The 14,228-nt window shown below is 45.0% G+C and overlaps 1 protein-coding gene across 3 annotated transcripts in view; it reads right to left on the reverse strand.

Moving 5' to 3' along the window:
• SCMH1 (Scm polycomb group protein homolog 1) overlaps positions 1-9,527 on the reverse strand; it is a 74,478-nt gene extending 64,951 nt beyond the window's left edge. Inside the window, exons 1-2 of one of the 3 annotated variants that reach the window (XM_075195876.1) lie at positions 9,479-9,527; positions 6,148-6,485 (exon numbers count right to left, since the gene is read on the reverse strand). In XM_075195876.1, coding sequence (XP_075051977.1) covers positions 6,148-6,172 — 25 coding nt within the window. In that variant the 5' untranslated portion in view covers positions 6,173-6,485; positions 9,479-9,527. Of the gene's footprint in view, positions 1-6,147; positions 6,486-8,755; positions 8,880-9,478 lie in introns of those variants that run through there. The other 2 variants (XM_075195875.1, XM_075195877.1) reach the window with 2 other exon arrangements.
• Between the last annotated feature and the right edge of the window lie 4,701 nt (positions 9,528-14,228).

A 14,228-nucleotide genomic window follows, 5' to 3' on the forward strand; every position in this document is an offset into this window, starting at 1 on the left:
TGTTCATCAAACAATTGGATGACCACAAACGTTCTTGGATGGGGGTATTGTTATTCTGAGAGATGCCCCTACCATCAGAAAAGAAAAGCTGCAACATAGGATACATATAAACTCCACAAAATTATGGAACCATCAGAACCCTTTACTGTTGGAAACAAGGACTCAAGACTGTTCTTTAGGTTGGCACCAAACATGCACTCGCCTGTTCTTCAGAAACATAGTGAAGGATGTTTCATCTGACCCGATCACCTTTCACCACTGCATGGTAGAACACTGCAATACTGAATTTGGATTGCAAGGTGTTATGAGTGGATTATGCACTGCAACCAGACTATGATATCCTGCTGTGATGGGGGGTGGGAAGGGGGTGTAATGGTTCTTGCTCGACCATTCTTGAGGATTTCAGAATTCAACCTCTAGTGCAAGCAGTCAGTTTCAGTCAATTGATGCCATTGTTCACCTATTTTGCCTTGAACTTAATGCATGAATATCACAACCCTGGAGTATGTGCCTTCATCCACTGCTGAAGTTTTGCCCTTAGAGTTCCATTCTGACATCCGCTTGACACAGTTGCTCATAAAACATTAGCAAGATGAGCTCTCTTGGTCACTGAGGCTCCTGCCAAATGCGCCCCTACAATCACCCCTCTTGCTCCTATTGCAGCTATGCTAGTCATAATTGTAGGTAACCAGAGTAGTCCAGCTATACTGGGGTATATTTGCTTAAATTAGTGCATGAGCCACACTTGTATGGAAGTATTTGTGTCCATTTGCTGCTGTTTTTAGCGGGGTGATTGGTGGGGCAGGAGCTTCAGTTTTGGCCACTACCTGAATGTTCAGTGCACTAGTAATAGCATGAATGTAATCCTTTAAAATACCTATATAATTGGTGCTTAGTGATGCCACCACCTTAGCATTATTGGCAAAATGTGTATTATCAGAAAAAATGTACTTACTATTGTAGATTTAAAATATAATTGCATTGTAAAAGACTCTTAGCTGATTTAAGATCATTGTTATTTAAACATCATACTGTATCATACAAATAACAATAACATAGTTTATAAATATTATAGAGAATAATGTACACCATTTTTTATAATAGATACACAGCTACAGAAAAACACACATAACTAATACTGGTTAAATATGTTGACCTTTCTACTCACTGCTTATGTATGTGATCTGTAGTGCACCTCGTGTGTGATTTACAAGTGTATTATGAATCACCCAGGAATTATGTGATCATATAAAGAGAGAAACCCCTTCTACAGATCATAGAAATTCAAGCTGATTTCAAATATATGTAATAATGTACTATAAAGTGGATGGGGATGTAATTTGCAATAAAACGCACATTTTCCTAATAAACACTAAGGATGTGCACCGGCCACTTTTCGCGTTTTGGGTTCCGATTACCTTCAGGTAGGTTTGGGTTCTAATGGGTTTTGCCAAAACACCCCCCTCAAGGTTTTGAGTTCTGATTTTTTTTTAAAAAAGCATAAAAACTGCTAAAATCTATATTTTTGGCTTTTTTTCACTCCTACGCTATTATTAACCTCAATAACATTCATTTCCACTCATTTCCAGTCTATTCTGAACACCTCACAATATTGTTTTTAGGCCAAAAGGTTGCACCGAGGTAGCTGGATGACTAAGCTAAGCGACACAAGTGGGCGGCACAAACACGTGGCCCATCTAGGAGTGGCACTGCAGTGGCAGACAGGATGGCAGTTTGAAAAACTAGGCCCCAAAGAGCACATAATGCCAAAAAAAGAGGTACAAGATGGAATTGTCCTTAGGCCCTCCCACCCACCCTTATGTTGGGGAAATAGGACATGCACACTTTAACAAACCAATCATTTCAGCGACAGGGCCTACCAAACTACTGTGGCTGAAATGATTGGTTTGTTTGGGCCCCCACACAAAAAAAGCAATTCATCTCTCCCTGTACAAAGTAAACTGGCTCTACTGAGGCAAGATGTCGCCCTCATCCTCATCCTCTGATTCCTCGCCACCTTCAGTGTGTACTTCCTCATCCTCACACATTATCAATTCGTCCCCGCTGGACTCCACAATCACAGGTCCCTCTGTAGTCTCTGGAGGCCATTGCTGGTCTTCATTGAAGAATTGATAATTCATTTTGATGAACATAATCTTCTCCACATTTTGCGGAAGCAACCTCCTTCGCCCCTCACTGACCAGGTTCCCGGCTGCACTAAAAACTCTTTCGGAATACACACTGCAGGGGGGACATCTCAGGTAAAATAGAGCCAGTTTGTACAGGGGCTTCCAAACTGCCTTTTTTTCCTGCCAGTACAAATAAGGACTGTCTGACAGGTCTACTTGGATGCTGTCACCAAAGTAATCCTCCACCATTTTTTCAATGGTGACAGCATCCAATGCAGCGACAGTAGACATGTCAGCAATCGTTGGCAGGTCCTGCAGTCCGGGCCAGATGTTCAAATTCGCTCCTGCCTGCTCTGCATCCCCGCCAGCGGGTCGTTTAGGAAATCTTAGCTGTTTCCTCGCAGCCACAGGTGTGGAAGAAAATGAAGGAGGAGCTGTTGCCATGTCACGGTCCTCTTCAGATGACAATCTCCTGATCAACAGGTTTTTGCACCGCTGTAGACTTGTGTCCGCCGGAAACAGAGACACAACATACGCTTTAAACCGAGGATCGAGCACGGTGGCCAGAATGTATTCCTCTGACTTTAAAAGACTGACCACCCTCGGATCCTGGCAAAGCGTACGAAGGGCTTCATGCACAAGAGCTACATGCTTTGTTGGAATCACAATGCTTTACCAGCTCCTCCCTCACTTTCTCCAGCTGCTTCTGCAACAGCCTGATCAGGGGAATCACCTGACTCAAGCTGGCAGTGTCAGAACGGACTTCTCGTATGGCAAGTTCAAACGGCTGGAGAACCTTGCACAACACGGAAATCAGTCTCCACTTCGCTTGACTCAGGCGCATCCCCACTCCTTTGCCTATGTCGTAGGTGGCTGTGTAGGCTTGAATGGCCTTTTGCTGCTCCTCCATCCTCTGCAGCATATAGAGTACAGTGATGGGAAGGTCAGGCATCGCAACCACCAACACCCTTGGACTCTCCTTCGGGATTTGTGATGCTATGTCTTTAGAAGGCAGAGTTGTTTGCTGTGTTTTTGATGACAGCTTAACTCTCTTAAATTTTCTAGAGGGGGGGAGGAGGAGGGCTTAGATCGTTGTGTGAAGCTGAACCACTAGTCATGAACACGGGCCAGGGCCTAAGCCGTTCCTTGCCACTCCGTGTCGTAAATGGCATATTGGCAAGTTTACGTTTCTCCTCAGATGATTTTAATTTCTTTTTTTCGATCATTTTAGTGAACTTTGGCTTTTTGGATTTTACATGCCCTCTACTATGACATTGGGCATCGGCCTTGGCAGACGACGTTGATGGCATTTCATCGTCTATGTCATGACTAGTGGCAGCAGCTTCAGCATTAGGAGGAAGTGGTTCTTGATCTTTCCCTACTTTATCCTCCAAATTTTTGTTCTCCATTATATGCAGCACAAGAGAGCGTACCCCTAAACCACACATACTTGGCAAAGCCTTTAAAAATTATATGCGGCACAGGAGAGTACCACTGGACAGGAGTTATACGGCTGTACCACTGGACTTATATGGCAGGATCAGTGGACTGGACTTAAGCAGCACAGGACAGAACCACTGGACTTTTGCAGCACAGGACAGCACCACTGGATTTAAATGGCTGTACCACTGGACTGGACACAGGATAGCACCACTGGACTGGACTTAAGCAGCACAGGACAACACAGGACAGCACCACTGGATTTAAATGGCTGTACCACTGGACTGGACACAGGATAGCAACACTGGACTGGACTTAAGCAGCACAGGACAACACAGGACAGCACCACTGGAATTATGGCAGCACCACCGCTGGACTGAGCAGGACAGAGCACAGGACGGCACCGCTGGACTGAGCAGGACAGAGCACAGGACGGCACCGCTGGACTGAGCAGGACAGAGCACAGGACGGCACCGCTGGACTGAGCAGGACAGAGCACAGGACGGCACCGCTGGACTGAGCAGGACAGAGCACAGGACGGCACCGCTGGACTGAGCAGGACAGAGCACAGGACGGCACCGCTGGACTGAGCAGGACAGAGCACAGGACGGCACCGCTGGACTGAGCAGGACAGAGCACAGGACGGCACCGCTGGACTGAGCAGGACAGAGCACCGGACAGCACCACTGGACTGAGCAGGACAGAGGACACCACCACACACCCTCCCTCTTCCCTTTCCAATGCCCGAGTGAAGATGGCGGCGGGAAGCGGGGAATAATATGAATCCGGATCTCGCGAGATCCGACGGCGGGATGATGACGTTTTGCCTCGTTCTGAGTTTTGCGTCGGGCGGGAATCCCCGAACAGTGCTCGGATCCGGGCTCAGATTGGCACTGTTCGGATTTCAAAAATCCGAACCCGCTCACCCCTAATAAACACTGAAGTGCTGGCATCAGAACCCAGATTTTATACTATGAAGACAAACCTAAATCAATCCATATAGGTCTGTCTATACAACAAATCAAACACACCCTGGTATATCAGACACACCATTTTAGTTAAAAAAACCCTAATACTGAATTGATTGTAACATTAAGTACTATGAGGATATAATTTACAGTGCATGACACATCTGCTTAACGGTGACATTTATATTTCATTATGAACATTTATCAACTTTATAACATTAAACAAGCTGCTTATAGCATGTTATATTTTCACCCACCACAGGGCTTTGTGATCTGTATAAATAATACTCCAGGCTTCTGCCCATGTATTTTAAAATAGTGAGAGAACTCTGCAGCGACAGCATATATATATATATATATATATATATATATATATATGGATAGATAGATATATAGATAGATAGATAGATAGATAGATAGATAGATTGTGACAGACCCGGGCCTTATATTGAGAATATCGTGCCAACCCGGTCTGTCCTCAGTGGGCCAATTGAACAACCATGGCCCACTCTGTTATTAAATGCCGCCCGGTGGCCAGATCTGTTATTACTGTGGTGTCCAGAGAGGGAGGGGAGAGGCAGCTCACAGGAAGTGTGAATCAGCTGTGGACCCTGTGACATCAAAAAGTAGTGGAACGGGTTAAAAAAAGGAGGGTCAGGACCTTATCTAAAATCAGTAGGGGGTCTCTCCCTGTTTGCTAACTATTGTTCTAGCAAGTCTGCAACACAGTCTGAATGGCACCATCACAGCAAGGGGTGACCACTGATGTCATGCACTATTTCCACCCCGGTTACCACCCAAACTCTTCACACCACCAATCACAAGAGGACAGTGAGTGGGGGGGGTGGTGAGAAGGGACCAAAAAGGAGCTGTCTGGGGGATGGGGGGTGTTGTTGGAGAATCTGGAGACAGCAAGGACCTGTTAGAGAGTGACCGTATTCTCGCAGGGCCTTAAAGGAATGCTTGAGGCAGGAGCTTCTTGACAGAGATCGGACAGTGTACCTCTAGGACTGATTCTGTTACCACTCCATCGGGAGACACTCGCAGATTCTGGGGAATTGGTGAGCCTACATCCGTAGGGAGACTGATACCCAGGGTCCCACCAAGCTGGTGGAGAGTTGGCCGAGCGGCTGGGATCAGCAAGATACACAGACCCACCTTAAGGATCAGAAACCCTGGCCCACTTGGATTGTCAGCTGTGGATTTTATTACCAGGAGTTTGGGCCTGCTAGGACTCTGTGCTTGGAGGTAACCTGCTGGGGATTTTGTTGGGGAGTTTTACTTGCACTGGTGATTTTCTGACACTTGATATATTTGGCGGGGGGAACAAGTTTCTCCTTGGGGAGCACTGTTGTATTTTACTAAGTGTGTGCACTTTGTTTAATAAAAGGGATTATTATTTCTTTCCTGTCTCCTTACCTGTGTGACCTGTGAACCTAGAGGACCGGGTATCTAGAGAGCTTTGGTAATAACCCCGGTGTCCTCACATAGATATACACACACACCTATACATATAGATAGATGTAATCTAGATCTATATAAACCCCCACACATACAGACACACACAAACACACACTGCATGTAAGCTGTTATCCATCACAAATAATTACCCCTCAGATGACCAGGTTTCCTCATGATTCTGGGAGCCAGGCTGTGCCACACCGGTTCTTATGGTGGCTAGCTCTGCAGTACACCTTTGTAGTTTAGACACCACCCACTGACAAATAAACGTCCTGCAAACAGTTACAAGAAAGTACTGCAGGTGAATGGGCCAGATTTTGGCAGAAGACAGGAGGTAGATCCAGGATTAAGCATCCAAATAATTAATCTGTTTAAGCAGTTACTGAGCAGAAAGGCAGTATAAATTTCCAAAGCATTTGAAGATACAGGTGGCGGATGGAGGTGGCAAACAGCCAAGAATGGTTCCACAACCAACTTTTTGAGGTCTCTAAAGGAAATAATGATAGAAAGAGTTAGAACACAGAAATTGAACAGCATGGTGTCATTGACATTGAATAATCTGGATAAGGGTTTTGTTACATGGCAGTGATTGAACATTACGCTTTATTAAGTACAAAAGCACTGGCAACAAACGCTGTGAACTGACATTATAGTTAAAATGCTCTTTTTCTGTTACATGAGTGCTTTGAACATGTTGCATGTAGTTTTTTCAGTGCTGAAGTGAAGTGACCTTCACGTGTAACTTTCTAAGTGCTAAATCCATTCCAAACACTGTACTTTACTAACAGTTGCTGAAACTTCCTTAGGGTACATATCAACTAATGCTCCCATCCAGCGTCCTGTGCCTGTAGCAAGAACACAGCTAATCATAGAGATCATTGATCTCTATGGAAAACACACTATTTGCAACAACTGCATTTTGATTCAATAATTCAAGCACTGTTCAGGTCTGGCCAGAGCAGTAAAAATAAAAGCGACATTCTTGCTTCAGCATGCAGCTACAGTCATTGCACAGTGGCTGCAGCGCGACTGAACATAGCTATAAAGATACTGTACAAATTGGTATTTTGCGCTGGCCAGAAATGAACATTACTTGTAGTATTCTGGTGCAGTCACCGCATGAACTAAATTGCAGTGGGTACATATAGTGTGGACCATGAGATCAACGATCTTTATGATTAGCGATTTTCATGGCCCATTCACTATACAGTGACTACAGCCGAACTCACACGCAAGTAGACAAATAGGAGCTGCGCATAATCTTATAATGGATACATACACTTAATGTCACCAAAGTCTGGCATAAGTTACCATGGTCTCATCATCATCATTCATTTATATATATAGTGCCACTAATTCCGCAGCGCTGTACAGAGAACTCATTCCCTGCCCCATTGGAGCTTACAGTCTAAATTCCCTACTATAGACATACACTCACACACAGACAGAGAGGGAGACAGACAGACAAAGAGAGAGAGAGAGAGACTAGGGTCAATTTTGATTGCAGCCAATTAACCTACCAGTATGTTTTTGGAGTGTGGGAGGAAACCGAAGCACCCGGAGGAAACCCACGCAAACACAGGGAGAACATACAAACTCCACACAGATAAGGCCATGGTCGGGAATTGAACTCATGACCCCAGTGCTGTGAGGCAGAAGTGCTAACCACTAGGCCACTATGCTGCCCATGTCTCATTAACATTCCCTATTTAAATACATATCAAACACAAGTACAAGCTGATTAATCACTTGAACAATATTTAGCCAATCCTTCAAGATGTTAAAAGTCAATTGATCAACGTACATGTGTTCATATTCTTGGATCAGAATGCAATTATTAAAATGAGGATACATAGCCTCACTTGATATCGAATCAAAATTTAATATAATTATATAGTGCCACCAACATACTTTGCTCTACAATTTGTCCTATGAAAACATAGTGGAGAACAGAAACATAAGTGAAATAGAAACTGCCCTAAAAACCTTACAATCTGGTGACAGTAACACAGAGAGGAATATTAGAAATCAGCAGTGCTCAGAGGAGAGGTCACAGTACAAGGGATAATCTATAATTTACGAAGGTGTAATTGTCTTATGTATGAATGGGTTTAACAATAATGTGCCTGGAATTTAGGTGGCAAAGACACAAAAACACACATATTCATACTATATTATATGCAGCTGTGTGGCTACACTGTAGCTACACATAATATAGCTACAGTAGCTGAGGGGATTGCTACATTGTATCATTCAGAGCAGTACAGCTACAGCACAACACAAGGAATGCTGCCACAGAAATCACGCTGCAACATACAGCTACAGCATACAATTTGGAATGTTGCAACATATTATAAATGTAAAATTGAGCAAAGAATCCTGTTCACCAGAGCATGCAGTCTAATAACAAAATAAGCCCTGCTATTTATCTCAATACACATTCAACTAATCTTCCTCTGTCTTTTTCAAAGCACTCCTCTTGCTGTTTTTCTCCCCTCCCCCTTCCTCCCTTCCCCCTAATCTACAACCATAACACAAGCAACTGAACAGCAGCCATTGCTCCCCTGCTTTTTCTTCTGTCCCTTCACTCCAAACCTTGCTTTTAACCCTCCTGTCTCCCTGCAGGGCCCAGTATGGATGCCTATGTGCCTTCTGTCTCTATCACACTGTGCTGTAAAAGTGAAGAGGACAGAGAACCACAGTCTCTGAGATCTTGGCATTTTCTTATCTTAGTCACTAACCCTAATGTTCACTTACCCCTTTGCTTATTCAATTTTTTTTTCTCCCGGGCTTTGGTAGAGAAGGGGGGGATCTCAATCTCCATCCGCCATGATCTTTCCTACGCAACCAGACGTAAAAACAGACACCCCCTCCTTCCCTCCACTCCTCCTTCTCCTTCCTTCCACCTCTCCTCTCTTTTTGCCAAAAAGGACACCTAGTGCCTGGTGTCTAGAAGGACAGGCTGTTTTACTTTACCCTTTCAGTGCCAGTCTCTAGGCATCACTAGGTTCAGTTAAAGGCATGCACTTATAAATGGGTGAATCACATAAAGTTATATACATATATCGATTGTGTCCTATTGTAGAGAAAAACAGAATTATTTTACATTTACTGTGTTGCAAAAAGCAACATTTTTTTAAAGTGACAGTTGTTGAGAAAAAGTGGGAAGTAGTCTTAAAACCTGTTGGATACAATTAATTCTAGATGGGTAAGTTTTGTCTTAGAATAGAAGTACAAAAAATAAAATAAGTTGGACTTTCTAGTACTGCTGGCAAGCCAAGGATAACTCAGTCAGAAATAAGTACAATAGCAGAACTAGGCAACATGAGGCAATGTCCACTATGTTTAGGCACTATTAGTCCCAGCATGTCCTACCAATTGTCATGCTGGAACTTGTAGTCCCACAAAATCAGGAGACTCATAGACTGTCCAAACCTTAATAAGAAGGTTTCGGGCTTTTGCGATTTTTGCTAAAATCACCTGGTTTGGTTTCATCCTCTGCAGTTTTGGCTTCACCTGAAAGGAAAAGAGTAAGAGTAGATTTTTTAGCACTTGACAGTTACAATTTTATACTTATAAAGTTTAAGCTATACCTACGATTAGGCTGATGTTCTTTTTGCGATAGATGTATACGTACAGAGGTTACCAATTAATACTTCTTTTCTGCAGTAGCAACAGAACCATCTGCAGAATATAAGATAATACAAACTACTAAATAAAACACTTACAAACTAGAATCTGCATAGACTCTATTGTATCACAGTTACTGTACCTGGCTATAACTTTGTACTTAAAATTGTTCACTATACAATCTCCAATATTGTCAAATAGTAAGAGGGGCAGATTTGGAACTTAAAGTGGCCCTGGAAAAAAATCTTAAAGTGGTCTCATAATGGTGGAACCAAAACAACTGTAGTTGTGACCAACAAAAAGTAAGTGGTATTAGCACACTGTTAGTTCTATCCACAATGGTGGTAGCATTTCTGATCAGCAGCCATCAGCACTAGTTCTACCTACCACATCAACTCCTGCAAAAGAGAAGAAAAGAAAGGTTGGAAGAGGGGAGAACATATAGAGCAAGACAGTGGTTGAGGCCAGATGGTAGTAACTGGGGCGTTTGACTGGGGAGGTACATTATGGTTGCCTGGTCAAGAGAGTGTCAACTACCGTTTAATGCCAAAAAATGCAAAATCATGCACTTGTGACTCAAAAACTGAAAGGCAGCGGATCTAACAGTCACTATTTCAGGTGACTTAAAGGCAGGTAAACAATGTAACAAAACAATAAGGAAGGTAAGTCAGATGCTTGGTTGCAAAGGGAGAGGAATCAGTAGCAGATAGAAAGAAGTAACAATGTCACTGTATTGGTAATTGGTACGGCCTAATCTAGAACACTGTATTCAAATCTAGAGGCCATATCTCCAGAAGGACATAAATGCATTAGAGACTGTACAAAGAAGGGCAACTAAAATTGTGTATGGCCTACAGCATAGGTGCCCAAAGTGTGGCCGTGGCTCCCAGGGGTGCCGTGGCGCTGGCACAGGGGTGCCATGGCAAGGAGGAGAAAAAAACCCCAAAAACTTACCAATCCGGCGGCGCCCAGGACCCAGCATCCTCCTTCCTCCTCACTGAATGTCGGGTGTGACGTCATCACGCCCGACATTCAGAGACAAGCGGCAGGAGAGAGGATGCTGGGATTTGTAAGACAGAAGAAATAGAAGAAAGAAGGTCAAGTATGGTAAGTAAAGAAACGGAGGGGAATGGTGATAGGAAACAGCAATGGAGGGGCAAAAGAATGAAGGAGGGGCAGAGCGATGATGCAGAGCGAGGATGCAGAGGGAGCAGAGCGAGGATGCAGAGGGGCAGAGGGAGGATTCAGAGGGGGCAGAGGGAGGATGCAGAGGGAGTGGATGCAGAGGGGGCAGAGTGATTGCATGCAGGGGGCACAGAGTGTGTGGATGCAGGGGCCACAGAGTGTGTGGATGCAGGGGGAACAGAGTGTGTGAATGCAGGGACCACAGAGTGTGTGGATGCAGGGGCCACAGAGTGTGTGAATGCAGGGGCCACAGAGTGTGTGGATGCAGAGGGCACAGAGTGTGTGAATGCAGGGGGAACAGAGTGTGTGAATGCAGGGACCACAGATTGTGTGGATGCAGGGGCCACAGAGTGTGTGGATGCAGGGGCCACAGAGTGTGTGGATGAAGGGGGCACAGAGTGTGTGGAAGAAGTGGCGCAGAGTGTGTGGATGAAGTGGAGCAGAGTGTGTGGAGCAGAGTGCATGGATGAAGGGGAGCAGAGTGCGTGGATGCAGGGGAGCAGAGTGCGTGGATGCAGGGGCACAGAATGTGTGGATGAAGGGGGCACAGAGTGTGTGGATGAAGGGGTCACAGAGTATGTGGATGAAGGGGGCACAGAGTGTGTGGCTGAAGGGAGCACAGAGTGCGTGGATGCAGGGGCACAGTGTGCGTGGATGAAGGGGCACAGAATGTGTGGATGAAGGGGGCACAGAGTGTGTGGATGAAGGGGTCACAGAGTATGTGGATGAAGGGGGCACAGAGTGTGTGGCTGAAGGGGGCACAGAGTGTGTGGATGAAGGACGGCACCGAGTGTGTGAATGAAGGAAGGCACAGAGTGTGTGGAGATGAAGGAGGGCACCTTGTGAGTTAGCTGTAAATTATTTTTTGACAGAAATATAATTGAAAAATATATATAAAAATATTATTTTCCTTTGGATTTATGTGTATTATTTTTGCATACAACTAAATAAGTATTTCTGTCCTGACCTAAATACTCACAGAACTAGTTGGTGGAGGTCTTCACCTTTAACAGCCGCCTTTCCCATAGAGCTTTATACGCTCACCGGTACTCAGATGCCCCCAGGACTTATCTCCAGATGTAGTGTGAGTTTGTGATACAAAACCGTAGCGGCAGGCCAGGAGGCAGCGTAGATGGCAGCGAATGGTCAAACGAAAGCCAAAGTCAGGGGTCACTTGCAAGCAGGAATAATCGGGAACCACGCCAAAGGTCAGGGTTACGAGCAATATAGCGGGGTCCAAGGCACAGGCAAAATGAATCAGGGTCACAGGTAAAGAGGCAAATCCAAGGTACAGGCAGGGGTCATACATGGCAAAAACAGGCTCGTGACAGTACTGCCCCCTTGAGGAGGGATCAAGGAACCCCGACATCCAGGTTTTCCAGGGAATTGTTTGAAGAATTCCTCAAAGAGTTTGCGAGCATGCAAACGTCTTCACGGAATCCAGGATCGCTCCTCCAGGCCACGATCTTTCCATTGAACCAAGAAATGGATTAGCCCCTGAACCTTTTTGGAGTCCAGAATCTTCTCCACCACGAATTCCTGATGACCTTCTGAGTTGAGAGGCTGAGATTTCCATAGGTAACGGAGCTAAGACGTGCGTGCAGGAATAGCAGGCTTTAGGAGAGAACAGTGGAAAGTGTTCGGCAACCTAAGTGAATGAGGAAGCTTTAGCCTGAAGACGACAGGATTGACCTGTTTGATGATTACAAATGGGCCAATAAATCTAGGGCCCAGTTCTTTGCAGGGCTGTTTGAGCTTAATATTGCGGGTGGATAACCAGACTTTTTGGCCCACCTTAAATGAACAGTCCTTCCGATGACGGTCTGCAAATTTTTTAGACTGGAAAGAGGCCCATACTAGTGCAGTGTGAACTTTTTTCCAAACAGATTTGAGGTATGAAGCCGTGGAACGGATCTTCGGAAGGCCAGAACAGTTGAGCAAGGACAAGGAATTGGATCTTGGGTGGAAGCCAAAATTACAGAAAAAAGGAGAGGTTTGGGTGGAGGAATGAGATGCGTTATTATATGCGAACTCAGCCCACAGAAGCAATGATGACCAATTGTCTTGAAACTCTGTGGTGTAGAAACGTAGAAATTGTTCCAATGACTGGTTGACTCTTTCAGTCTGCCCATTGGATTGAGGATGATAGGCTGAGGAGAGACTGATGTTTATCCCAAGAAGGCTACAGAAGGACCTCCAGAACCGAGCAACAAATTGGGAGCCCCGGTCCGAAACGATATCGATGAGTAGGCCATGAAGACGAAAGACATGCTGTACAAATAGCACAGCCAGATCTTGAGCAATAGGGAGCTTGGTCAGTGGAACAAAATGGGACATTTTACTGAAACGATCCACTATCACCCAAATAGTGTTGTTTCCTGAAGAATATGGCAGATCCACAATAAAATCCATTGACAGATGTGTCCAGGGTTTCGTAGGCGTAGACAAAGGCATAAGTGGACCTGAAGGGGAGATCCTGGAGGTTTTGTTTTTTGCGCAATCTTCACAGGTGCGAACAAAGCTCTCAACATCCGAGGACAGGGAAGGCCATCATACAGAACGTGCAAGGATTTCAAGGGTTTTGGAGATACCCGGCCGATTTGTTCTCATGGGCCTCAGAGAGGACAGCTCTACGTAGATGCACCAGAATAAAAAGGCGCCCCGCAGGGGTTTCAGAAAGGGCTATCTTTTGAAATTGACGCACAGTGTTTCCTAAGTCTTGGGTCAACCCAGCATGAATGATGGAAGCCGGAATAATAGGCGGTGGTTCACCAGTGGGTAATTGATGAGGAAGAAAGCTCCTGGACAAAGCATCCACCTTTGTATTCTTAGAACCAGGTCTGTAGGTTAGGACAAAGTTGAAATGGGTAAAGAATAATGCCCATCGAGCTTGTCTGGAGTTTAACCATTTGGCAGACTCAATATACAATAGGTTTTTATGATCAGTGAAGACTGAAATTGTATGAACTGCTCCCTCAAGCCAGTGACGCCACTCCTCGAAAGCCCACTTGATTGCCAGAAGTTCCCGATTGCCCACATCGTAGTTGATTTCGGCTACAGAAAACTTGCGTGAAAAGAAGGCACATGGATGCACTTTATGATCACCGGGATCCCTCTGGGATAAGAAAGCACCAGCGCCTACTTCAGAGGCACCCACCTCCAGAATAAATGGCAACTGCGGATTAGGATGCTTGAGGATCGGATCAGTAATGAATGCATTCTTAAGGGCTTCGAATGATGCAATGGCCTCCGGTGACCAATTACAGGGATCCGCCCCTTTACAGGTAAGAGCAGTGATGGGAGCCACTAAATCAGAAAAGGCCTGAATGAATCTCCGATAGTAATTCGCGAAGCCCAGAAATCTTTGGATTGCTTTCAGATTCGTGGGACGTACCCACTCCAGGATGGCTTGGAC

The sequence above is a fragment of the Mixophyes fleayi genome, chromosome 2 (genome assembly GCF_038048845.1).
Source record: "Mixophyes fleayi isolate aMixFle1 chromosome 2, aMixFle1.hap1, whole genome shotgun sequence".
Taxonomy (NCBI): domain Eukaryota; kingdom Metazoa; phylum Chordata; class Amphibia; order Anura; family Limnodynastidae; genus Mixophyes; species Mixophyes fleayi.